The sequence below is a fragment of the Nothobranchius furzeri genome, chromosome 2 (genome assembly GCF_043380555.1).
Source record: "Nothobranchius furzeri strain GRZ-AD chromosome 2, NfurGRZ-RIMD1, whole genome shotgun sequence".
NCBI lineage: Eukaryota > Metazoa > Chordata > Actinopteri > Cyprinodontiformes > Nothobranchiidae > Nothobranchius > Nothobranchius furzeri.
In genome coordinates this window covers 82,623,242-82,650,176 of record NC_091742.1, presented here as the reverse complement: position 1 = coordinate 82,650,176, position 26,935 = coordinate 82,623,242, and the positions used below count along the sequence as shown (strand labels likewise).

Here is a 26,935-nt window from a genome sequence, read left to right as displayed (position 1 = left end):
GAAATATTTGCTCTTGACTGCCTCAGGGAAACAGAATATTTCAGGGGAACATAATCTCCCACAACAACCATTTCACGTAGATGAGAGCAGCTTTGTAAACAAGCTTGCTACCAGCTAATGGATATGGAAAAAGAAAGAAAACAATCTTTTTTGGAGCGATCACTGGCAGCGCCATGGTTGGCGAAGGAGGGTTAGCCGGTGACACACTGTGGAGATCAAGTAAACAATGCTGACTTAGCCACCAGCTAATTGCAGTATGGCTAGCGAGCCGGGGGACACGCTGTGTATGCTGCGGTAAACTCCCACGGATTACCAGCCGAAGGAGACCGACGTCCAAAGATAACATTTTTGAAGAAGCTCTGTGAGAAGCACATCATCTCTGTAACGCACGGAGAACTTCACCGCCGTTAAAAAGTGTCTGTGGAGATCATGTAAACAATGCTGATTTAGCCACTGGCTAGCGGTCGAGTACTGGAGTGCAGTGTTAATTTTGTTGACAAAATATTTTCGTCTTTTTTTTCGTCACGAAAATATATTTACAGACGAAAACGTAACAAATTTTCAAAATAAAAGCTTGGAAAAAGACGAAGACGATAATTAAATTGATTGAAACTCCACAATGACGCTCTACATGGCGCTCTATGGTGCGGTGCGCCTATTGTGTTGTTGTGAGACACGAACGTAGTAGAAGACAAGGGGCATGACGTGCCGTGAACGTGCGGGACGTGAGCGAAGACAGATCCCGAATAGTATAAAGGGGCAGGTATGCGCGGCATGCTAAACATAGCTCACAGAATATATCGACGGCATAAGAAGAAGGAGTAGAGGAAAATGTTAACTACTGGGCGAAAAAGAAGAGAAGATGTGTGGAGTCATTTTTCTTATGATAACTTTGCTACCAAAACTACATGCCGAGAGTGGACTGTCGTTCCGAGGAAAAAACACAACGAATCTGAAGAGGCATCTACAGAATGGCCACTTCGCCATTTTCTCCGAGGTAAATCCACTTAAATGTTGTACACGTGACGACCCAAAAAGTAATATACAGGCAAATAAAACTGTATCAACTCTGTCAAGTTGGGATAAAAATTCGGAAGTACCGTATTTTCACGACTATAACGCGTGTTATTAGGGAAATAGCGGGCGAGCAGTGTTGATGCATGATTGCGCATGCACCGTGAGCGGTTCTGGTACTTTTTGGGTCGCAGCCGCTCGCTGGTTAGACTCATGTTGTATTACTGAGCTCTGTTGTGGCTTAGTATTAATAACATGTGACAATCAGGTGAAACTGTTGAGAAAAATCTGTTCAAACAAAATAACAGAAGATGTTCAGAAAGTTTAGAAGCCTGTGTTCATCATCAACGAACCGCATCTCAGGTCATCTGTGTTTACGTGCTTCTAACACGGACTTTACTGTCGTCCAGAGTATTTAACCGAGGGCGTTTTCCTACCCAACATCAGCCTCCAATCAGGTCTGTAAAACCCGTATTATCCTGTGTTCTTTACAAGCGCGTCTCCATCACCTGCTGCAGAAGCTGCTACGTTCAAAGCTGACAGAAACGGGGATCCGTGCGCTGCAACCCCCGCAATAAACCTGCGTATTTCCAGTACAGATTTGAACATGTTTGTCTAATGATTTGTGCAATAATCAGATTTTTGTTTTACTTCCACAAAATGCAAGTTCTGAATTAAATATTGCTCAAACGGGACGGCTTGTCGTTGGATTTAAAAGCCGCCGCTCGTTAATTACGCCGTCATTTTTGAAGTCAGGTAGTCCAAATGACAGCGGAATAGGCCCGCTCGCTGTTGCACACATGCGCAGTGGGCATTATTTTACCCCAACAATCCGAATGGCTGTGTACATGCACGTCAATCGGAATGAAGAACAGAATAAACCACCTCTCTCAATCGCATTGAAATTTCAATCCGATCGGGCCGAATCGGATCAGAATATTTTGATTGACATGTTTACATGCAGAATTTTCGATCTGATTGGGCATTCAATGTTAAAAATACCAATTTCACAGCAGAAATAAACATGTTTACAGCCTGGTACCAAAACATGTTTTTGGTTTAAATGATCTAGTTTACACTCATGACAACTCTGAGGGGGGTGAGTTTTGTTCTCACTCTTCTGTTTAAGTGTATTAAAAGCCTAAAATTCTGTATAATTAATGAGCATCAGACCCACGTGACCACAGAGCTAGCTCCGGGGAAAGGCCTCAGCCTGAGCCTCGGCCTCACCTGAAAACTGTTCCGTCATTTTCAGTCTCTCAACTTAGACCATTAGTTGTGCCGTTTGTGCGTTCTTTTTTGGATATTTTTTGTGCAATTGTTGGACAAAATGACTTGCTGTGGTATTAATTGCACTAATAGAGCATCCAAGGAGTCCACTTAATTTTTTTCGGTAAGTAAAATTATATCTATGTATTTTAGGTCACTGCCGAGCTGAGCTTAGATTTTAACATGTACTGTTTAACCATGAAATTTAAATTTAATAGGGTAAAACCCAGTGCATTTGACATAATGCTGCATTTTAGAAAATGGGTTGAAATATAACATGTTGGTGGAGCTGGGTTCCGACTATCGGCTTGTGGAGCTCTCGGGAGACCAATGTTTTCCACCCAGTTCTCCCCTCCCCACAGCTCGGCGCATCTCTGATCGCCGCGGCTCCTGTCTGCTGCGCGGGCTGCCAGCTTGTGGAGCTCTCGGATGGAACCCGATGTTTTCTACCCGGTTCTCCCCTCCCCGCAGCTTGGCGCATCTCTGTCTGATCGCGGCTCATGTCTGCTGCACGGGCTGCCGGCTTGTGGAGATCTGGGATGGAAATCTTTCCACCCGGTTCTCCCCAGCGGCAGCTCTGCGCATCTCAGATCGCAGCAGCGCTTGTCTACTGCGCGGCTGCCGGCTTGTAGAGCTCTCAGGAGACCTCTGTGTTCTACCCGGTTTTACCCAGCGGTCAGCCCGGCATATCTGACTCAGAAGCTCTGGTGTTGTGCACAGTTAACTCCGGTTGTAGCTAGGTTGCTACCTCCGTTAGCTTAGCTCCCACCTCCGCTTTAGCTTTGGGTTAGCTTCAGGTTAGCCTGTAGCTAGTTCGACCAGGTGTTGTCAGTTGATCCCAGCCTTACAGCACCACCCTCAGCTCCACCTCTCTTCCCTTTTGTAGAATTGTCTGGGCTTGACGGAACCTGTGACACGGTCAAAATGGCAGTGGTGGCCACCTCCCATTTCTCCTCAAAAACGTGTTATTGGAGCCTATGGAGATGAATTGTCCAGTAAATATGTCGATGGTGGACACTAGCCTCCTGGGTCCACATTGAACAGGGACGAAGGAGTCTACACACGCTGGACCATTCATGGGACACTGTGATCAGTGGAGAGGGCGCAGGCAGCAGAGGGCGATATCGTCCTCTGCTGCCGTGGATAAAAGGAAGTGATGCCACAAATATCCGGCGGTTACCCGGATGAAGACATCAGTGATGTCGAAACACGTCAGCAAAAGTAAAAACAACAAAGAACTAAAGAAAACGTACTCAGTCTTTAACTTTGCCTTTGTTTTTTAATGTCTTACATTTGCTTTTATTTATGCATTTTAAACATGTTAAAATCTACAATTTTATGTTATCACACTGATTTTAAAATTTGATGCTAAAATGTAGTCTTATGTTCTGATGATTTCTTGCACCTGGAAAACACATTAAATTGCCTCTGTGTATGCAATGTGCTATATAAATAGGACACAGGACGATCCACAGGACGATCATTCAGTGTATCTTGGCTTGGACAACCCTCTACCGTACACCATCTTGCCACAGGAGTCCCCCAGGGCTCTGTACTAGGACCTCTTCTCTTTGCCATACACACCACCTCACTGGGTGAGATCATTCGATCACATGGCTTCTCCTACCACTGCTATGCAGACGACACCCAGCTCTATCTGTCATTTCCACCGGATGACCACACTGTCTCTGCACGAATATCAAACTGTCTCTCTGACATATCAAAATGGATGAAATCCCACCATCTCCAACTCAACCTCTCTAAAACTGAACTACTTGTCATACCAGCAAAACCATCCATACAGCACAGTATCTCAATCCAGAATGACTTCCTATCTCTGGCTCCTTCAAAGGCTGTTCGAAATCTGGGTGTTGTGATTGATTAACACCTGACCTTTAAAGATCATGTTGCCTCTGTTGATCGTTCATGCCGCTTTGTGCTGTATCAGAATCAGAATCAGAATCAGAAAATAACATAATAATAACGAAAGATCAGACCATACCTAACACAACATGCCACCCAGCTCCTGGTTCAATCTACTGTCATCTCCCGCCTCGATTACTGCAATGCCCTTTTAACTGGTCTTCCAGGCTGTAATAATGCATTGAACTTATATAGCGCTTTTCAAGACCCCCAAAGACGCTTTTCACACACTCTCACATTCACACACTGCTAGTGATGGTAAGCTACTTGTAGCCACAGCCGCCCTGGGGAGGTCTGACAGAGGCGAGGCTGCCATTTGGTGCCGTCGGCCCCTCTGACCACCACTAACACAGGCAAGTTGGGTGAAGTGTCTTGCCCAAGGACACAACAGCAGAATACCCCTGGCGGAAGCTGGAATCGAACCCATGACCCTCCGATCATGAGGCAACCCGCTCTACCACCTGAGCTACTGCTGTCCCAAAGTAGTGTAGTGTGAGACCTCTTCAAATGGTCCAGAACGCAGTGGCGCGTCTGGTCTTCAATCAGCCAAAAAGAGCACACGTCACCCCTCTGTTCGTTGAGCTCCACTGGCTACCGCTAGCTGCACACATCAAATTCAAATTGTTAACACTAGCATACAAAGTCTGAGATGGTACGGCTCCCATCTACCTGAATCCTCTTGCAAAGGCTTACGTCTTGGCCCGGCCGCTCCGGTCATCACAAGATCGTCGGCTAGCAGTGCCTACACCACGCTCAGGACAATCCAGACTCTTCTCATGCATCGTTCCACAAATGTGGAATGACCTACCAAGCACTACCAGAACAGGGGCTTCCTTTTCAATTTTCAAGAAACTCCTGAAGACCCTGCTCTTCAGAGAGCATCTTCTAAACTAGCACCCTCCCTGCACCCGTCCCCACTCTCTACTGTCCACTCCTTGTTCCCTCCTCTCCATGACTGAAGTCAAGTTGTTGTAGTTATTGTTGTTGTTAGCCTCAAGGGCAACATGCCGATTATTACTTGTAAGTCGCTTTGGACAAAAGCGTCTGCTAAATACATAAACATATAAATAAAGCACCCTTTCCTTACCTATATAGAGTTCTTATTTCTGATGAGGTTAGGAATCACTCTAGTAATCTGTCTGACAACATGAGGAGCAAATATTCTTTATGCAGACCTGCTGATTTTGACAGCTTTTTTCCAATAGTAACATAAAAATAAACTGAAAAATGTCTGTTTACACAGATTATCTTTGCTTGATGCTGGAATTTGTTTACTTATCTGAAACATTAAACTGTGACAAAAGAGCAAATCCAGAAGAAATCTGTAACTAGGCAAACACTTTAATCACAGATCTGTAATCATACAATATTAACTGGGGTTAGCTGTACCTGGCCAGGTCAACATAGTTCTCCCTGCAGAATGTTTGGGCCTCAGTCCAAGTCAGAGATTCAGTTCTGAAAACAAATGATGGTCTGCCATTAATGTGACCTGTAAGTAGATAAAAATAGTAGGAAAAATTATTCTTAAACCAAATCAATGCAAACTTTCAAGTACAAAAACAGTATTGTTTATCGGACATTAGGAATTAGTTTTGAAATGATGGAATTTTTTTTTACTGGCTAACTAAGACAATTCAGATAATGGCATGAAAAATAAACAAAATACATAATGAACAAAGTTTCCTGTTGAATGTGTAAATACTTACCATTATAGCACACAAAAGGTAGGTAGGATGTGCATAACATCTCAGACCACTGCCCATTGTAATAATAATTATACATATAGGCACAATGCTGTTGCCTGTCGTTATAATATTGGTAATTATAATACCAGTACCAATTCCTATATGTGGTCTCTCCTTCACCATAGAAGCTGCTGTCAGATAAAGACCATTTCCAGCCCTTTACCATGTCATCGTATAGACCTATCCAAGCCTTGCCTGTTGGAAAAAAGCACATTTATTGTAAGAGCTGCAAGGAAATGCATCCTTAAATGCTGATTGATCTAAAATGTAATGTGTTTAGAAGATTTCTGAGATCATGAAAAGTTTATCACGAATATGAGCCTCGTCAGGAACTGTGGGTGTAATATTACAGGCTGTTTGTTAGTAGTTCCAGATATTAACAAACTCACCTGTATAACTAGAGGTGGTGTTGACAACAGCAGCTACATCATCTATGTTTGTTATTGTGGCCAGGTCCGTGTAGTTAGCTCTGCAGAAAGCCCGGGCCTCTGTCCAGGTTCTTGGCGTGTTCACAAAGTGGTACTGATGATTTTGGGCAAAGGCTGCATTAAACAGAGCTGCAGAAACAAAATATTGTTTGTTTGTTTTTTACATATGAAACTGATATAAACATGTTACAAGAATAAGACAGTTCAGATTTTTTTGCTTGCTGATCAGGCTGCTGTGAGTAAACCCCACTATCATTCTGATGGCGCATTTGGGTTTGCAGAGCCTCAAAGGAATATTCCACTTATGTGTAAGTCATATTAGTTAGGGATGATTAGGACCCTACCTGTAGGGAAAATCACTCAAAGGGAATAGTTTTTAAATGTGCACTGAGTCTTCTGATCAGCAGAAAGCCAGAAAACCGATCAGGAGGAGTTCAGGAGAGTGTCAGTGTCAATGAGTCCCAGAGCGGCTGTGGCTACATTGTAGCTCATCACCATCAGCATAGGAATGTGTGTGTGAATGGATAAATGATACACTGAATTGTGAAACGCTTCAGAGTTCTCCGACTCTGAAATTGTTACGCACTGCTCCACAGCCCTGATAGTCTTTTCTCTCTACTGAGCATTTATCTCGTCACACCTGCCCCTCATATCCCTGATCACCTGTAACCTGCTGTTTGTCCCTTGTGTAATGTTGGTTTGTCTGCTCACATCAGTCTTCATGCCTCCTAAGGTGTTTACTGTTGTTCCTGCACTCCTATCGGACCTCATTAAAGGATTTCACCATCTACCTGACTCTAAGAGGCTCACACACCTGCCACTGGATTCGCACCTCAACACTCACCTTGTGACAGAACAAACCAACCACAGAGGATTCAGCGGTGAGTCACTGCCTGGGACATCCTGGTGCTCCAGGTTGAGGAGCACCCATTTGTTCTTCCAGTCCTCCACCACCTCCTTCACCTATGGTCTGTGCTGGGGCCTCTATTATTCATCCTCTATCTGCTTCATCTTCAGCACATCCTGAGCTCTTTTAAATTAATCTCTTACCATCTTTATGCAGCTGACATCCAACTGTACATCTTTTTTAACCCTCCCACTGTCTTCATGGGTGACCCCGCCAGGAAAGTTGGCCATTGAGCAGGATTGATGGTTTATCCTTTGAGGTCCATGCGGCAGGGGTGAGGTGGTGCTCACTCCTCACTCCTGCCGCGTGGACCCAAGGGATAAACCATCAATCCTGCTCAATGGCCAACTTTCCTGGCGGGGTCACCCATGAAGACAGTGAGAGGGCTATGCCCTACAAGATGGATCATTCTCCCCACCTCCTAAATCTCTGGTTTATCTCCCCAGACATTTTGGTCAAGCCATTGCCTCCCGCTCTTCACCCCTTTTTGTGGTGCTCTCTAGGTTGTAAATAAACCCCTGTTATTCTTTACCCAGTTCTGTGTTGTGTGCTGAGTCTGATTTTGTCTTGGGTCAAACATCTTCCCGAGACCATGTCAGTCTGCACTGATGTGGACTTTGGCAAAAGACATTACCCACAATCCATCTTTAAGAGCAGGTTGAAGACTCATTTTTTAGGATGGCTTTCTCCTAAAGCTTTTGGTCTCTGGTTCATATATTTTTGTTTTTAGCTTTCTTTTAACACATAAATTTTAATTTTATTTCATCAAAATTTTATATCATTGGCATTTTATTGTTCTCACAAATGTCTATGTTATTATTTTGTTTTAATGTTTTTATGACTTGCTACTTTTATCTTTGTTACCTTTCTTGTCCAGCGCCTTGGGCCCCCTTTGAGGGCGGTAGAAAGCGCTATAAAAATAAAACTTGATTGATTGATTTGCTGCAGGAGCAAACACTGAAGTACTTTTTCTGAAATTATGTATTTTCAAATGAAAGGAGCTCATTTTAGGATGATCAGTTGATGCTCTGAAATTTTTAGACAAAGATTTAATGCAGACAGTAATTAATGTAAATTATGTCAGATGAACGTTTGGTTGTTTGTTTGAAAGTTGATAATAAAAATTTCTTTAAAAAAAAATTATCAAAGCGACGAGCATCCCGGCATGCGTTGCGGTTGATGAGGCAATGCTCGCTGTCCCAATTTGGCAATTATTTTCACCCTTGTGTACTACACACTCAAAGCCTTACTGCACACTTCCTCCAAGTGCACTTCACAGAAGACCATATGGTGTGGTGCTAGTATTGGAATTGGGCAAATATCACATGTGTGAATGGGTTTATAAATGGCGCTCTCTTGCAGTTCAAGCTCCAGATCTCCAGGGAGTTACAGTCTTGGTTAAAACACTTTATAAAAAGTAGACTCTGCAAATGCGGCTGACAAGGGCAGTAGTGGTCTGTGTGGGGTCCAGGGCCAATTTGTCATGGTCTGCGTCTCCCCTCATGTGTCTCCTTGTTTTCTCCATCCCTCTCTAGTTTCTCCTTTTGTGTCTCCTAGCACCCTCATGTGTCCTTGTCTGCGTCTTCCTCATGTGTCTCCTGGTGTTCCCCATTTTTTCCCCAGATCTTCAGCCCTCTAGGTTTCCTTCCTCAGGTATCCCCCTCCCAGGTCCTGCGCTCCCGTGGCCCCTTTAGTCACGCCCCTGTAGTTTTTCTTTCTGTAGTATTTTTCAGCTCCCCCCTTAGAATATTAGTTATGTTTGCTGCCCTTCTGGTCTTTAGGTTTTTCTCTTAGGTCATTTTCCTTTAGCTACAGCTGTTCATATTATTAGTCTCTCTAGTGTGTTTTTCCCACCAGATGTTTGAGGTTTTTCTCCCCCCTTAGATTAATTGTTATGTTTCCTGCTCTTCTTGTCTTTAAGTTTTATTCTTAGGTCATGTTAGTTTCCTCCCTGATTAGTAACTCAGTTCACCTGGTCTCTCCCTCTGGAACAGAGTTTTTGTGTGATACGCTTGTCAGCCACTAGATGGTGCCATCGAATAAGAAAAATACTCCGGAAAGAAGCTTTAAGTTTAATTTATCATCAGTTTATATCATGAAACAAAAGAATAAAGTGGAACAAAAATTATCTTCTATTTCTCTCCACTTTAAACTTCTCCGTGTCCCTGAATAAAAGAGACGGATGATTACGCTGCTGCCGCCGTCACTGACCCCGCTTCCTCCCCAAGACCGGATCTCCCGACATCACAGCACTCGGTCTGACTGAGCGCTTCCAGGAGAAATAATAATGAAATTATGAAAATAATAATGCGTGTTTGGAGGAGCGTCCTCCGATCCTTGTGTGAGCAGACAATCGCCCTCTCCCTCTCTCTCTCTCAGTCGCTGATAGAGCGAGCGGAGCACGCCGCGCGACAACCCGTTCAATTAACATTATTCGCGGCCCAAATCCAACAGAACCGATCGGGCTGATTCGATTCGGGTTCGGTCTCAGGTTATAACTCCAGCGCTCAGCCCTGCAGTACCACATAAAGGCAGATCAAAGTTTCCTACCCAGTAAATGTGGAGAACACCTGCTCTGACAGATGTGGATGCTGCGCTGGTGCCGTCGTTAAAATAACAAAACCACATGCCACTATAACTGATTTATGATGCAGAATCTTTTATGCCCGCATCTTGATGCATTGATTATTTGATTATTTTCCTCAGCTCTATCTATCCTACACCTCCTGGTTGGCCGTCGGGGGTGGGGGGTGTGAAGGGGTTTTGGGGCCACAAAGAGAGGGCTTGCAGGCCGTATGTGGCTCGCGGGCTGCCAGTTGAATATCGCTGGCCTAAGAGCTGCACCAGCAGACTCTCAGCCTTCAGGTGGGACACCATAGTAGGTCATGATATAGAATAATATTACATGCACTATACCGACTTCCATGAAAGTTTGTTACTGGAAGATGATACGTTCGTGAACTAGGGGTTGTATCAACTAGTCGACTTCACTGCTCTGTAGTGACTTTTTATGCATTTCACAGACTAGTCGCTGTCACGTGATAATGACCGGCAAGACAGTACGTGATGAGCCCCTACATGTCGGGAGGCGACACGCTGTGCCAGAGCGTCGGTATCTGACGCCCGCGGTAAAACGGACATTTGACTGATTTGTGACCTTTACCCTCTTGCAATTAAACCTTCCCCTCATCCCCTCCCTAACCTTAACCAGCTTGCGCATGCAAAGCTCTGATCGATGACGCGCTCCAGACATCTGCGTCCTAGCACGGCCACAGTAACATTATCACATTAGGTGTCGCCACCTCAAAAACAAATTTAACATGCGATCGTTTATGTCGGCTCATTTTCTTTTATGTTTTCTGTCTTTTATTTGTGCCTGATGCTTTTCGCTGCTGTGGAGCGGAGCGCATCACCTGTTTTTTCCACCGGTGATTTTATATCTCACTGGTGCGCACTCGTTTGTCCCTTTTGTAATGTTGGTTCGTCTGCTCACATCAGTCTTTATGTCTCCCTGTTTGTGCCACCTGTTGTTCCTTGTTCCCTCACTCCTAGCTACATTAAATGATTCCACCATCTCCCCATGTATCAGAGCCCGTGAAAGAGGAGCATAGGTTTATGTACAGGTGCTGGCCAGTAAATTAGAATATCATCAAAAGGTTGAAAATATTTCAGTAATTCCATTCAAAACGTGAAACTTGTACATTATATTCATGCAATGCACACAGACCAATGTATTTCCAATGTTCATTACATTTAAATTTGATATTCATAAGTGACAACTAATGAAAACTCCAAATTTGGTATCTCAAAAAATTAGAATATTCTGAAAAGGCTGAATATAGAAGACACCTGCTGCCACTCTAATCAGCTGATTTACTCAAAACACCTGCAAAGGCCTTTAAAAGGTCCCTCAGTCTTGTTTTGAAGGCACCACAATCATGGGGAAGACTTCTGACTTAACAGCTGTCCAAAAGACAATCATTGACACCTTGCACAAGGAGGGCAAGACACAAAAGGTGATTGCTAAAGAAGCTGGCTGTTCGCAGAGCTCTGTGTCCAAGCACATTAACAGACAGGCGAAGGGACGGAAAAAATGTGGTAGAAAAAAGTGTACAAGCTCTAGGGATAACCGCACCCTGCAGAGAATTGTGACGACAAACCCATTCAAAAATGTGGGGGAGATCCACAAAGAGTGGACTGCAGCTGGAGTCAGCGCTTCAAGAACCACCACGAGGAGACTCATGAAAGACATGGGATTCAGGTGTCGCATTCCGTGTGTCAAGCCACTCTTGAACATGAAACAGCGCAAGAAGCGTCTCGCCTGGGCCAAGGACAAAAAGGACTGGACTGATGCTGAGTGGTCCAAAGTTATGTTTTCTGATGAAAGCAAGTTCTGCATTTCCTTTGGAAATCAAGGACCCAGAGTCTGGAGGAAGAGCGGAGAAGCACAGAATCCACGTTGCATGAGGTCCAGTGTAAAGTTTCCACCGTCAGTGATGGTGTGGGGTGCCATGTCATCTGCCGGTGTTGGCCCACTCTGTTTCCTGAGGTCCAGGGTCAATGCAGCCGTCTACCAGGAAGTTTTAGAGCACTTCATGCTTCCTGCTGCTGACCAACTTTATGGGGATGCAGACTTCACCTTTCAACAGGACTTGGCACCTGCACACAGTGCCAAAACCACCAGCACCTGGTTCAAGGACCATGGTATCCCTGTCCTTGATTGGCCAGCAAACTCGCCTGACCTTAACCCCATAGAAAATCTATGGGGTATTGTGAAGCGGAGGATGCAATACGCTAGACCCAACAATGCAGAGGAGCTGAAGACGACTATCAGAGCAACCTGGGCTCTCATAACACCTGAGCAGTGCCACAGACTGATCGAGTCCATGCCACGCCGCATTACTGCAGTTATTGAGGCAAAAGGAGCCCCGACTAAGTATTGAGTGCTATACATGCACATTCTTTTCATGTTCATTCTTTTCAGTTGGCCAACATTAGAGAAACAAACATTTTTTCATTGGCCTTTAGAATATTCTAATTTTCTGAGATACCAGATTTGATGTTTTCATTGGTTGTCACCTATAAATATCAAAATTAAACGTAATAAACATCGGAAATACATTGGTCTGTGTGCATTGCATGAATATAATGTACAAGTTTCACGTTTTGAATGGAATTACTGAAATATTTTCAACCTTTTGATGATATTCTAATTTACTGGCCAGCACCTGTACAATAGTGGAATAATGCAGATGTTATTTAGTCTGAAACAAATAAAAGTGCAAAATGGTCAAATGCCAGATTGCAGAATTATAAGAGGATAATAGATTGTTCAAATACCATCAATGTGACTATTCGGCAAGAGTTGTTTAAATGTTGGAAATTAACCACTAGTGTTTGGCTAGCCATGAGTATTGCTTTGGTCAGAGGACTACTTCCTGTCTTATTGCTTTGGTCAGAGGACTACTTCCTGTCTCAAGAGACTCACTTTGAGTGATGTTAGGGTCATTACTGTAGATCAGGTGTGTCAAACTCATTTTAGCTCAGGGGCCACATTGAGAGAAATCGAGTCCCAAGTGGGCCGGATCGGTAAATTAAAAACAACTTCAGATTGTTTTCTTTGTTTTAATACAATCAACATAAAACAAGGCTGGGGCCTGAGGACAGTGTATCCAAAATAGTACAAGTACAACACCTGAAGTGTACTTGAAAATTAGAAAAATATAAATAATCAATAAATGAAAAAAACATTCCTTAGTGATTCAAAGAGCTTACAGATCACATGGCTAGATCAGTTTCATGCAGCACTTAAAGTATATTTGACTCATTTTACTTTACATCTTTTAGCTTTCACCAGCACATCAACATCAGAAGTCACATCCTGAGTGGTGGCCAACTTCAGGGTGTGATTCAAGTTCTTGTGTGAGCTTTGAGCGCAGCTTTGTTTTATTTATACTCATTACAGAGAAAACTTGCTCACAAAGATAAGTTTATTTTCACTCTACATTGTAAAGTATGAAAATAAAGTTTACACAACCATCTCGCGGGCCGGATTTAAACTGCTTGCGGGCTGGATGCGGCCCGCGGGCCGCATATTTGACACCCCTGCTGTAGATAAATTAGATAAACAGTTTGAATGTCACTTAAAAAAGTGGAATATCCCTTAAATACAAGAAATAGTAAAGATGCATTATATCACTAAAAGTTAAATTTAAACTGCAAATTTTTTCTTTAAATCTACCCAATTAATTAAGAACAAACAGAAAATGACACTTAATAAATCAAATGCTCAGAACCCAGCTAAATTTCAACCAAATTCATAAATCATTAATGATGAACTAAAAATAAAAAGTTAATCGAATATTTTGATTAGTCAGAAAATAAAATATCGCACTTTAACATAAAATAAGTGAAGTGAGTATCTCACCAGTAGATGCAGTGATGCTGACTCCAGAGCTCCAGATGTTCTCAAACACAGAGAACAGGGTGAATGTGTATGTGGTTCCAGCAGTCAGAGATGAGACTATGTGAGTAACTGGTCCATCTCCAGTTTGTCCAGAATAGGTCAACTCTGTTCCATTATACTGAAGAACAAAACTGACAACATTGTTGACTTGATTCCACTGAAGAAAAATGCTATTTTCATTTTGTCCTGATGCTCTGAAGCCATCTGCATTTAGAGGAGCTGAAACAACAAACCACAACCGTTATCAATAATAATTCTCAAAGAAAGTGAGATGCAAATGATCTTCTTCACAGTACCCCTTGTATTGTTTTATCATTACCAATATACAGGGGCAATTCTAGCATTGTAGGTTTAGGGTTGCATTTTTTTTTTTACATTTTAACACCATTTCATTTCCACATTTGTGAAGGAAAATAAAAACACTATTTTCACAAATCAAATTAAAGTTTCCTTTATCATCATCTATACATTTACCCCTTTGGGCACCAGAGTTTTTTCAAGAAAATATTAAATTTTGACATGTCTATTTCAAATGGTTGCAGCTTGAAAATGGTTAGGGATGAAGCTAAACTGAAAATGAGAAACATCTTCAGTAGGACCCAAAGTTTGTGTTGGGAGCGAATTCACTGATCTAATTAGCATACTATGATGTCACTAGGCTGCCATATTGGAATGCATCATTTTTACAGATCTTCCTTCTTATTTTTTTCTGTTATTTAGAAAATTTCATCATATTTTGAAAATTGAAAATGTTTAATATATATATAAAGCTCTTGAAATTTGGATTGCATTGTTTATCTTTTTTATTGTATTTTTTTATATTTACATTGGCCTCAATCAAGAGAAATGCTTTTTAGCCATATGTGTCATGTTTCTTTAGGCTTTTACAGCTTCAGGGATGTCCTTCTCTTGAATGTAATGATCATATGATCCAAGGGAAAACATATTTTTATGATTATGTGGCACACTTTGACTTCCACACATAAAGAACACATCTGCCACTTTTTTATGGCTTTTTTTTAACATTGCCACTACATCTGTTACATTAGCTGTGCTTTAACTATCATTTATGCATCCACCATATCCCAAACACGGTGAAACGAACTTCAAACCCAACATTTGGATCTTGAAAGCTCCATACACCTTACTCTCGTGCAGCACCTGTTGCTGTGCGCTGCAGCAGTGTCAATCTTTCTGGCTGGATGAGTGACTTTCTTCATTAGAGTCAATATCCTGCTTCATAATCGGCATCAGTCATGACCAGATAAAGAGATCAGTCAACAAAGACCAGACCTGCAGGCAATTGCACGTTTTATCCCTCTAATATTCACCCTCTTTGAGCTGCGCTCATCTCCTCCTCTCGTCCCCTCCCCGACTGGGAACCTCTTGGCGGGAGGCCATTTTAAAACTCTAAAATACAAACACACCCATAAGCATTGCTTAGCCTGAAGTTACACATCTCCACTATCTTCTGGTGTAAATTAATAACTTCATGAGGGAATTGAAGCTGTGGCTCATTAAAGTCAGCAATGATGCTTGTCGCAATATTGCGACCTTGGCGCTTAATGGGTTAACAGATTATGCTATCAGTACAGAATAATCTGGTCCAGCTTTGAAGAGTCTAGGTAAGTAGATCCCAAACTTTTTTCTTGAGTGCCCCTTGCCTGTGTCAAGGACAAGCCAGCCCCCCATAACCTCAACCCCTACCTGCACACACACGATTAATTACAAACTGTCATGCCATTACAGCCCGCCAGCTCTCTCCAGTGCATGGATCTACTAGCTAAAACTCCATTACCCACCTCTGACACTCACGCCAGCAGTCAGTCATTATTTCGCATAGACCCGAGCCACAAGTTTCAGTGCACTTAGCTCTTTATAATCAGCCAGCCTACTGCCTGTAAGTCAGTTTGTCTTTTTCTTGGAACATTGGCCCGGGTGGGGGTGGGGGTGGGTGGGGGGGGGGGGGGGGGGTATGATCACGCAAGCTCACGACTCTCCTTCCGCTGGGCACAAAGGTGTCAAAGCCACGTTCGGTGCCCTGAGCCAGGTTGCTTATTGGCCGGGGATGCGTCGAGACATCCTGGACTACATCCAGAGCTGTTTGGTTTGCTGTCAATTTCAGCCATCTAACCCCATCCACAGAGTTCCTCTTCATAGCAGGAGGCCGTCCACACCGTGGTCGGACCTTCAATTCAATTGGGTGGGGCTCCTGACCAAGTCCAGCAGAGGTAACAAATACTTCTTGACTGTGACCTGTGCATTCACCAAATGGGTTGAATGTTTGCCGGCATCTAACGACATGGCTCAAACAACTGCTGTCCTTTTGATGAATCACATCTTCTCCCAGTTCGGTCTCCCCGCACATGTTAACTCGGATAGAGGAACTCACTCCACCTCTGGAGTGAGGGAACATCTTTGGCGGATGTTGGGTGTCAAGGCTAATTTCCACATTGGTTACCGGCCCCAGTCTTCCGGCTAGGTGGAAAGGATGAACCGGACTGTTGTCAGCATGTTAAGGAAATATGTGTCCTCTAATCACAGAGACTGGGATGTGAAGCTTCCGTTGGTCCTCATGGCCATACGGGCCACTCCCCATGAGTCTACAGGTGTCTCCCCGTTTGAAATCATGACGGGTAGACATATGACCCTGCCACTTCACCTGCTGTATCAGTCAGTTCAGCCCAGTGCCACTCCGGCTCACACTAACAGGCAGTATTTGCAGGACCTGAAGAACTGTCTGCCTGCAGCGTTTTCTTTTGCACAGTCAAATCTGAAGAAATCAGCTGAGGGCAGGAAGGCTTATTATGATCAGAAGGCCTCACATTCTGAACTCAACGTTGGTGATGAGGCCTGGTTCTACATCTTTGCTCCTAATTCCAGTCACAAAAAAGTCACCTCTGGTAAACTGGCCAAAAAACATTCGCCGAAGTGGTCAGGCCCATACCTGATAACTGAAAAACTCTCTCCGGTTGTGTATCAGATCAAGATCACCGAAGGAAACAAAGATCCCGTCTATAAGTGGGTCCACAGGAACCAAATCAAACTGCACAAGGGTTCAGCTAATTTGGATGATATTACAACCCATAACTCTGATGACCAAAATTGAATCGACTCAAAAGGGGGTGAATTTTCTGTTCGCTCTCGCTCGGTTCTCTGTTTTAAGTCACACAAGTTCTGTTGAGTGTATGTGTGTGCGTGGATAGAATTCATGTCTGAACGTAACATACAGACTTGGTTGACTGTTGTGGTCATGCTGTGGGTTTTCTATGGTTATATGACTGAGTTCATAGCAGTTAACAGTGAGTAACTCCACTAACTGTTATGTTTGCTCCAAATTCAATTTCCTTTTATTTTTCAATTCCTAGTGATTTTGATCATTTTTGCAATTTTTAAACGTTTTGTGACTGATTTTGGTCCATTTTATGCTTCATTTTATCTACTAATCTCTGATTCCTATTGTGGTATATTCACATATAGGTCAGATTACTAACAACACTGATTTACATTTTAGTGTATCTTCTTCTTTATATTACTATTTCTTTTAAAATATATATTCACAGATATACATTTCTGCATTATTTCATTGCAGCTGATTCCTTTTCGTTATTTCTATTATGATCTACTTTATTTTGATTTTACCAATTATGGGCTACAGATTATTTAGCCCTTCTGTTTTGATAAAATTTTTGCTCAAAAGCGTTGATTTTCCCTTACATAAATTATAGGGTTTTGTTAATTTTGTTCTTTTTGCAACACTTTTCCAGCACACGTAGTTTCCTGCATTCATTTCTTTCATCTGAACTCCGTTCACATAATTTGCGTTCACTAGCACATATAGGTACATATAGTGCAAGGTTTATTTTTATTTGTTATTTTACATCAGATGCAATCTATGTGTGTCTACATCCATCTGCCCTGCATATGTGCTCTTCTCCTCTCCTGGGTTTCGCCTGTGGTCCTTGCTTCCTGGGAGGACTTCTCTACACCATCGCCTGATTCGGCTGCCTGCTGCCTGAGGGTTCGGTTCGTTTGGGTCTGGCCGTCCTGTGGTTCCTGCCGTGGTTGCTGGAGTTCTACGGTTCGCCTGGGGCCCGCTCCGGTCCCTGCTCATCTGCTTCCTTCCTGTGGATTATGTTAAGTGGAATTATCGTTGCCTCTTTGGAATTACCTCTTCATGTTTGGGCGTGCCATTGACTATTCTCTGGTGTGGGGGTTTGCTTTCCTCACTCCTGATGCCGTTGCCTGGGAACTAACCTTTCCTTTCTTGACTGAGTCCCTAGGGCTTCTGGGATTGTTCAACGACCCGTGGTTTCCGCCAGGACCCTGTGCCCTCGAAAAGGGGGGTTATGTAATGTCCAGCAATGGTCAGTTTTTAAGTACAGTTTGACCCTCCAATATCTGGTCAAAATGGTGACACGAGACTGCATGTGTTCCCTTTAATCTGCCTGTCTTCATCCCATCAGCTGAAGCTCAGAGCCTCTCTGCAGCTCTGAACACATGATAACATATCGTCAATGATGTTCCCACCTCAAGGCCTCAAGGCTTCCCTTGTCGTCCTACAGGATTCTTCATGCCTCTGAATAAGTGAACACTTGCAGCTCGGATTAGTTACTAAATCAAAGAATGATTTCTTAAATTAAATATGAGCATTTAAAACTTATAAGTTAAATAATTAAATAAACATTTGTTTCTTGTTACTTATAATAATTATAATATAATGAAATACTTTCATTAATCTGTGCTTGAATGATTGAAGTTTGAAATGAATGTTATGCTATTATTACATTGAAAGATTTATGTATGTTTCAGCATGTTAATATGACAAGGTCATCACCATCCACACTCACACAAGTAAAGTTAAGTCAAACGCCTGACACATAGATATTTCTTTATCCCAGATCAGAGCATCCGGTATCTGAGAAGGCGTGTTTCTGAGGTTGTCTTGGTAATATTCGTCAACATGTCAACCTCTGGTTGGCCACATAAATCATAACATGAGAACATTAAAACAGGATCACTCTGGTGATTAAGCAGTTGCAGTTCGTTCGAGTTCCAGCTCTACAGTTCTAGAGGAAGCTACAGAAACGGCCGTCCGTGGTGAAGTCTTTAACTAAGCAGCTTTGACACGCTGTCAAGGTTGTTGCGAAGCTGATACAGCAAAAAGGTTCCTGCAGAACAAGCTGATTTTGTTCCAACTCCTTAAGGGTCTAGACGCAAACGGTTCAATCCAACCTGTGTGCCTGGCGACATCTCTGGACGGGAGAAGTCGGTGCTGTGGTCAATCTACTGGACCTGGGTACTAAGAGGTCATCCGACCTCGATGACCTCCTGATCCGTGAAGAGGGTCTCCGAAGGGGTGGGGTAGAACACAGTGTGATTGCTTCTGATGCTTTTTGATAAGAATTAACTTCATAACTTAATGCAAACCAAATTCTTTTACACCCAGAACTCAGCATTCCTAGATATGGAAGTTCTGATAACATCGCATTTACACATAGAAACCATATACTACATCTAAGTTAAATATTAGTTAACTTGTCATGTTTTAATTGTTTGTGAGTTAAATTCTTACTTTTACAAACCTGACTCTTTCCTTGAATCAAAACAAAGTGTTTACAATCCCTGAATAAAACAAAGAATCCTAGAATCTTCTGATTAAACACAGTAAGGGCCAAGCAGAGTTGATATTCTATATTTAGATAGAGTATCACAGCTTATTGGTCATGAGTAGAGGTAATGTATTTTGAGCTCTTAAAGCACTCAATTTACCAAACCCTACAACCGCAACTTCAAATGGTGTTTTACTTTTTGGGACTCAGGTAGTTTGTCCTAAAGTTGAAGTGGTAGCAGACAACTGTTTTTCCTTCTCTGATCTTATTGAGTGGAAAGTCTGTCACACCAGTGGTTTTCTGTAGCAAAATGTGTGAGCGCTTAATAAGTGGAGGACACAGGTAAACGTGGAAGTGTGAAAATTTGTTGATTTTGGACTGAGCTGTGTTATTAGCTAAGGTTATTAGACAAATGCGAGAAAACCGCTTCAATACTCCTCAAAGTATTTATGGCTATGCTATGTCAGAACGTTGTTAAATGGTATGAAAAAAGTTTTAAGCCAGCTTGGTTTGCAGATTTGTTGTTTTAACTTTGATAGGTGTTATTATCCCTGGCTGTCCATGTTTCAACACCATGGAGCTGGTGGTTCCACACTCTCTACAGCAACCAGTCAGCCAAAGGGACATCCCCTTGGCCAAGTAGCTGGGGCGCATGATCAATTGGGACACTGTGACAGGACGCTCACACTGTCACATATGCTTATAGAATTTACATTAGTGTCCCCATTTTACACCATACTTTTGCTTTAGAGACACTTTTTCTTTAATAAATCAATTTATACTCTTGGATGGATGCTTCCTTGTACCCCCTTCACATGTTTATTTACTGTGTTGTCTATTCCTGGATTTTCATTGACCAGAGGGGGGTTTAATAATAGGGTTCACACAACAATGAGCTAAACATCTTACCAGTAGCAGTTGTAAGTTCAACTCCAGAGCTTCTGATGTTCTCAAACACAGAGAACAGAGTGAATGTGTATTTAGTTCCAACAATTAGAGAAGAGAATGTCTGAGTCACTGGTCCATCTCCAGTTGGTGCACTGATGTTGGTCTCTGTTCCATTAAACTGGAGAACAAAATTGACACTGTTGTTGACTTTACTCCACTGCAGAGTGATGCTGGTCTCATTTTGTTTTGATGGATGGAAATCTACATCAGGTAGAAGTGAGAAGAAAAGAAAATTAAGTCATGAAATAAGTAATACTGTTTATACCAACCCCAACACTTTCAGACTACATTACTGGTAAAATAAATATGATCTCTGTTCCTAATGTTTAAATGTAGTATTTAGTGACATCAAGGGGAGGTGAAGAAACATTCAACTAAATTGAAAGCTGCAGGTTGAGATTTTCTTTTTGCATGTGGAAGAAACTATAGTAAGAATCAAGAAACCATAACAAAATAAGACAGTGACATTCTCTTCTATGATTTAAAAACTTGATCTACTACCTAATTATACACAAAGGAAATATTCAATTTCTCTAAATCCAATTAAACTTAGAATGTGTTAGTATTGAGGTTATCTTCCTGTTTAAATTTTAAAGTTCGTTTTAAAATGAATTTTGGGTAAACTTAATCTAAGTTTATATTGGCCCAGTTGTTGGACAAGTGAGGTGGTTGTCTCTGTAGTTACATTGCCGGAGGACATACTGACGACTCTTCCACACTCTACCACTCTCTTTTACCACTATTCTCAAACTGCTTGATTTCAACTTTTAATTGCGTTTTCTCTAAGAGTTTTTTTATGTAGAGAAGCTGCACCAGGTCTGGTATTCTGCTAAGCTTTGATAACTTGATGGAAGGAGCCATCAGCTGGCACACTACTGCCAAACACTAAACATTCTTCCACATCTTATATTAACTTTTGACTTTTTTTTAACATAGAATTTACCGCTACTAACTCAGTTACTGTTCAATTTTTTTCAATCTGCGTTGTTCCCTCAAACCCCCAAATGGCTGTTGCAGATGGCTGCTCATACTGAGCCAGAATTATCTGGAGGTTCCTTCCTGTTTAAAGGTATATTCCACCCGTAAGTGACATTTTTGTCTATTTCCATATTCCCTAGAGTTAGATAAGGGAGAAAAATGCATTTTGTAGTGCTTTGAGAATCAAATTCAAATTCAAAGATACAGTACTTTATTAATCCCAGAGGGAAATTAGAGTTTCAGTACACACAATTCAGAGATCAGACATACATGGGCAAGACACATGAGAAGGATTGGTGACTGTGGTCATTCGCAACCCTGAGTCGCGCTACCTTAATAGAGATCAGAGGGTTACATGAGGATTGGTTCAGGCGAAGGGAAGAAAAAGGCACTTCAAAGTTACCCTCCCACCAGGAGGGCAGCTTTGCTCTGCAAAAAAAAAACATCTCAGACAGAGATGCAACAGACTTCAGACATCACACAACATAAGTGTCCACTAGGTGCGGTGTGGGTTTGGGACTATCCACACTTCAGTTACTGCAGCCACAATAAGCAGCGCACGTCCCTTCATTCTGAACAGGGGGGGAAGGAGGTTGTTGAGGTTTGCCGTGTGCAGTGACTCCTGGAATGATTCTTCGGCCTTCACAGCCCAAAGTCCCGCCCAGGCTGGGATAGGAGACAGAGTTGCCATAGCGACGGCATTCCACATTTCTTCTGAGGGGGGAGCATTCGCTGGAGCCTTACAGGCTCAAGGGCTCCAGATTCAGATTAGAAATTGTTTTGGGGCCAGATAGAGATAATTTCCTTTGAGTACCATGGTCCTCAACCTTTCAAAATCCCAATAATGGTGTACATTAATCTATCCCAATCCATGCTGATTCATCTACTTTCTCCTTGATGGCATCCATCTTTTGTGCCAAAGCATGAATCTTGGCCAAAGTTCCAAGCTTACGATTCATCTCGACAATTATGTGAGTCTGTGAATTCACAGCGCAGTGCAAACCATCTCTGAGCTCCGGGAGCAAGCCAATATTCCTCGACAGCTCGTTAATTTTCCGGTAAGCCAAGAAGCCTCCTAGACCAATGAGCAGGAAACCTGACACCAACACCACGAATATCCACACGTCTTCAGAGTCCTCAACAGACAGCTGAGATAAACAAATCAAGTTCCACTGTTTCCAGGAGTCCATGACGTGTCCAACTGGGTCTGTCCCAGAGGGGCATCCGGGAGCCCCTTCTCCCGTTCTCATCGTTGAAAAAATGTTATCAGTCGCGTTGAGTGACCAACTGACCAGGTCCATTTTAGTAATTTCAGTTTCCAGAAAAAATGCAGAAGCAGCCGTGCACCAGCACAGAGACAGACAAAGAGCCTTGAGGATAAGATAGGATGAGAGGAGGAAAAAAAGGGTCTGCACTCCCCAAGAGCCGGAAGAAGGAATTCTGACTCCTGCCGTGATTTGCTGCTATATAAATAAACTTGAATTGAATTGGCAGCAGTCTCTCTGCTTCAACTTAGCATAAACAATGGAAATAAATAGCAGAAACTAGCATTTTGTGTGCAAACGTGATTTAAATTACTAAATGATGATACAAATTATTCCTGGTGAGCTCAATAATCATCCATCCATCCATCCACCCATTTTCTGAACCCGCTTGTCCATGTAGGGTCACAGGGGACTGGTGACTATCTCCAGTGGTCAACTGGCAATCAGGCGGGGTACACCCTGGACAGAAAGCCAGTCCATCGCAGGGCAACACAGAGACATACAGGACAACGGTAGCACAGGAGTTAAGCGCTTGCCCCATAATCAGAAGGTTGCAGGTTCGAGCCCCGCTCAGTCTGTCACTGTTGTTGTGTCCTTTGGCAAGACACTTAACCCACCTTGCCTGCTGGTGGTGGTCGGAGGGACCAGTGGCGCCAGTGCTCGGCAGCCTCGCCTCTGTCAGTGCGCCCCAGGGCAGCTGTGGCTACATCGTAGCTCGTCCCCACCAGCGTGTGAATGTGTGTGTGAATGGGTGAATGACTGATTTTGTTGTAAAGCGCCTTGGGGGGTTCCAGGACTCTAGAAGGCACTATATCAAATACAGGCCATTTACCATTTACAATCATGCACACACACACACTCACACCTACAGACAATTTGGACAGACCAATCAACCCAACAGTAGTGTTTTTTGACAGTGGGAGGAAGCCGGAGTACCCGGAGAGAACCCACACATGCACAGGGAGAACATGCAAACTCCATGCAGAAAGGCCCCAGGCCAGGAAGCAAACCCAGGACCTTCTTGCTGCAAGGCAACAGCTCTAACCACTTCACCACTGTGCAGCCCCTCAATAATCATGTCAACTTCAAATGAAAAGTAAGAAGTACAAAAGGTTTTCCAGGAGCAGGTTTAGACTTGGGACTACTTTACGACAAAGCACTGCTGCTGCATGGTGCCTAAAACAGCGGTCGAAAAAGCTTTCGGCTTCCATAAACAAACACACACGCATTAGCCACACACTTACAGTAATTTATATTAGCCCAGCAAAACCCAAGAAATTAGATTAAAAAATGACCACTTACAGATAGTACTGATGCACTTCCTTTTGGTTTTTCATCAAATATGGATGGGACTGCTGTTTTTTTCAGCCGCTGGAGACTTTTTCGACCGCTGTGTTATATCCATGCACCATGCATGTCACTATTGCACAAAAAATGCTAGTTTCTGCTGTTCACTTCCATTGTTTATGCTATGCTAAAGCAGACGGACTGCTGCCAGACCAAGAGAATTACTGCGCTGGTTACAAAAAGCAATGTTCTCACTTACCTAACTCTGGGGAATATGGAAATAGACACAATTTCACTTACGGGTGGAATATCCCTTTAAAAAGGAGTTTTCCTCTCCACTGTCACTACATGCTTGCTTGGTGCGAGGATTGCTGAAAAGTGTCTGACACTCGTCAGTGACTTAATGCAATCTGTTTGGTTTCCATTGATAGAAAACTAATAAAAAAGAACAAAAATGGTCTTTTATATAGCACCTCTCAAGATAAAATCACAAGGCATTTTACAAGAACAAAAAATTAAAATATAAAAAAGATTTTTGTAATTATTCAAAGATATGGTTACAATGAAAAAGAAAATAGGGATTAAAAATGTAAGGAAATTCTGATTGCTTTACAGTCAGACAGGACACAGGGAAAACAGAACGTTTCCTATTGCACTTTGAGACAACTTATGCTGACCAGAATTAATTACTGCAATGAATGACACTTATGTAAAACTTTTCAGTCAGTTACTGCAGCAACACAGCCACTGTTCAGTTCAGTTTATTTATATAGCACCAAATCATGACAAGAGTCGTCTCAAAACACTTCACAACATAAAAATATTGCAGTTGAGTTTGGTTTGTTATGCCAGTTAACAAACATTTTCCTATATAAGGAACTCGTCAGGTTTGTTTTATCTGAGACTTTACAGCAATCCCCAGACTAAGCAAGCATGTAGCAACATTGGAAGAACAGGAAGAAACCTCCAGAAGATCCTTGCTCACTATGAGCAGCCATCTGCCATGACTCACTGGGGATAGAGAAGACAGAACAGACACACACACACACACACACACACACACACACACACACACACACACACACACACACACACACACACACACACACACACACACACACACACACACACACACACACACACACACACACACACACACACACACACACACACACACACACACACACACACACACACTTCTGTCTGACACTTATACAAGAGCATCTATTAAGTGTGAGAGGGAAAAAGATACATTACCATTTCTATAACAGATGAACGGTAAATTAGCTGAACATTCGTCATCAGACCATTTTCCTGACTCATAATATGATGCAGCTATACACTTTGGACCATAGTAGCCATTTGGCTCGTAGTTAGCCCAAAATCGAAACAGAGAGCTGCTGCCATCAGACCATAGCCTTTCCCGATATAGACCAATCCATGCATTTGTGTTACCTATTAGATTACGGATCATTCTGTTTTCTGTTGGATTTCGAATACTGAAAAAAAAAGACAGAGAGGCATTTTGGCATCACATGAAAATAACTGGACATTGGTGTGACTTTTATGATTATTTTACATATTGTTTTGCACATTTGAAGTTTTTGAATAACTAGATTCTGGATTATAGATTTTCTATTTTGGATGAAAACCAACCATGTAAATCATGCATAGACCCATTAACAACATTATTTGGAAAGCTTTTACTAGCCCCGCCCAGACCTTATTACTGCCTGACTGATTAGAAGTTGCTTAAATAAACTGTCAGACAACATGAAGTAGGCTAAAAGATCTCAACAAGCAACTCGTCATACCCTGTTGTAAGAAAATTCAAGAACAAAACCCAGAAAAACATTTACAGTGCTGCAAACCTCATTTGGTTAATATCAAAGGTCATAATCTAGCAATGAGTTAAAAAAAATGCATCATGGGAGAGTTCAAAGAGCAAAACTTATGCTGTACAAAAAAACAATGCCAAAATGCATCTTAATGAACTTTGACTAAAGAGCAAAATAGGAATACAGTGTTCCTTGTTAATCCCACAAGCTATGTTCTAAAAATAACCCGCAATAGGCAAGATTTGTGAAATAGTCATCTTTATTTTTACAATTATTATAGATGTTTGGAAAAGGAAGATGGGTAGAATGCCTTCTCCAGGTCAGGGACAAGGTCCAGCCTCTTTTAGTGGAGTTACAGTTTCTGGGTCTTGGTGACGAATAGAATAGACTTTATAGATCCAACAATTGGGAACTTCACTTGTTACGGCAGCACAAACAATTAAGAGGATAATTTAAAGAAAACATAATAACAAAGGTACATTTATATACACATAGACAGTAAGTTATTATTGCAACCTTTGACCACTAAAAACCATGAATTAAAATTAATAACTTGGGTTCTAGAACTATGAAACATAATGCAAGGGACACAGACATACTATGTCACATACTGTAACACATACTAAGTATTGCCTGGATGAGGGAAAGATGGAGCAGGTTATTGACAGGCGGAGTGGTGCGGCATCTGCAGTAATGCAGGCGTTGTACCGGTCTGTCAAGGTGAAGAGAGAGCTGAGCCAGAAAGCGAAGCTCTCGATATACCGGTCGAGCTATGTTCCAACCCTCACCTATGATTACGAGATTTGGGTAGTGACCGAGAGAATGAGATCGCGAATATACCAAAATTAGTTTTCTCTGTAGGGTGCCTGGGCTTTCCCTTAGAGACAGGGTAGGAAACTTGGTCATCCAGGAGAGTAGGTCTGCTGCTCCTCCACATCGAGAAGAGACTGGTTGAGATTGCACAGGCATCTGGTTAGGATGCCTCCCAGTTGAGGTTTTCAGGAATGTCCAACAGGGAGGAGACCTAAAGGAAGACCCAGGAAACGCTGAAAGGGACTACATCCGCTTACATATCTGAGCTGGCAAGGTCAGGGCTTGATCGCATTGGTTCGGGCTGGTACCGCTGGGTATTGTTCACATATGGTTCCCAAGGACTTCTCTGGAATGCAGAAATCCCTGAGCACGTGGGCAGCGTTTAAGACACATGGCAAAGTAAGTTAAAAGTTATTTTCTGGTCATTTTGATGGAATACTTG

The 26,935-nt window shown here is 42.5% G+C and overlaps 1 protein-coding gene across 1 annotated transcript in view; it reads right to left on the bottom strand.

The window, feature by feature from the left end:
- Positions 1 to 26,935, bottom strand: part of LOC107376944 (macrophage mannose receptor 1) — a 40,964-nt gene that overhangs the window by 1,779 nt on the left and 12,250 nt on the right. The window contains exons 8-13 of the mRNA XM_054748569.2: positions 25,100 to 25,341; positions 20,274 to 20,513; positions 13,714 to 13,971; positions 6,341 to 6,508; positions 5,913 to 6,146; positions 5,596 to 5,695 (exon numbers count right to left, since the gene is read on the bottom strand). Coding sequence (XP_054604544.2) covers positions 5,596 to 5,695; positions 5,913 to 6,146; positions 6,341 to 6,508; positions 13,714 to 13,971; positions 20,274 to 20,513; positions 25,100 to 25,341 — 1,242 coding nt within the window. The remainder of the gene's footprint in view (positions 1 to 5,595; positions 5,696 to 5,912; positions 6,147 to 6,340; positions 6,509 to 13,713; positions 13,972 to 20,273; positions 20,514 to 25,099; positions 25,342 to 26,935) is intronic.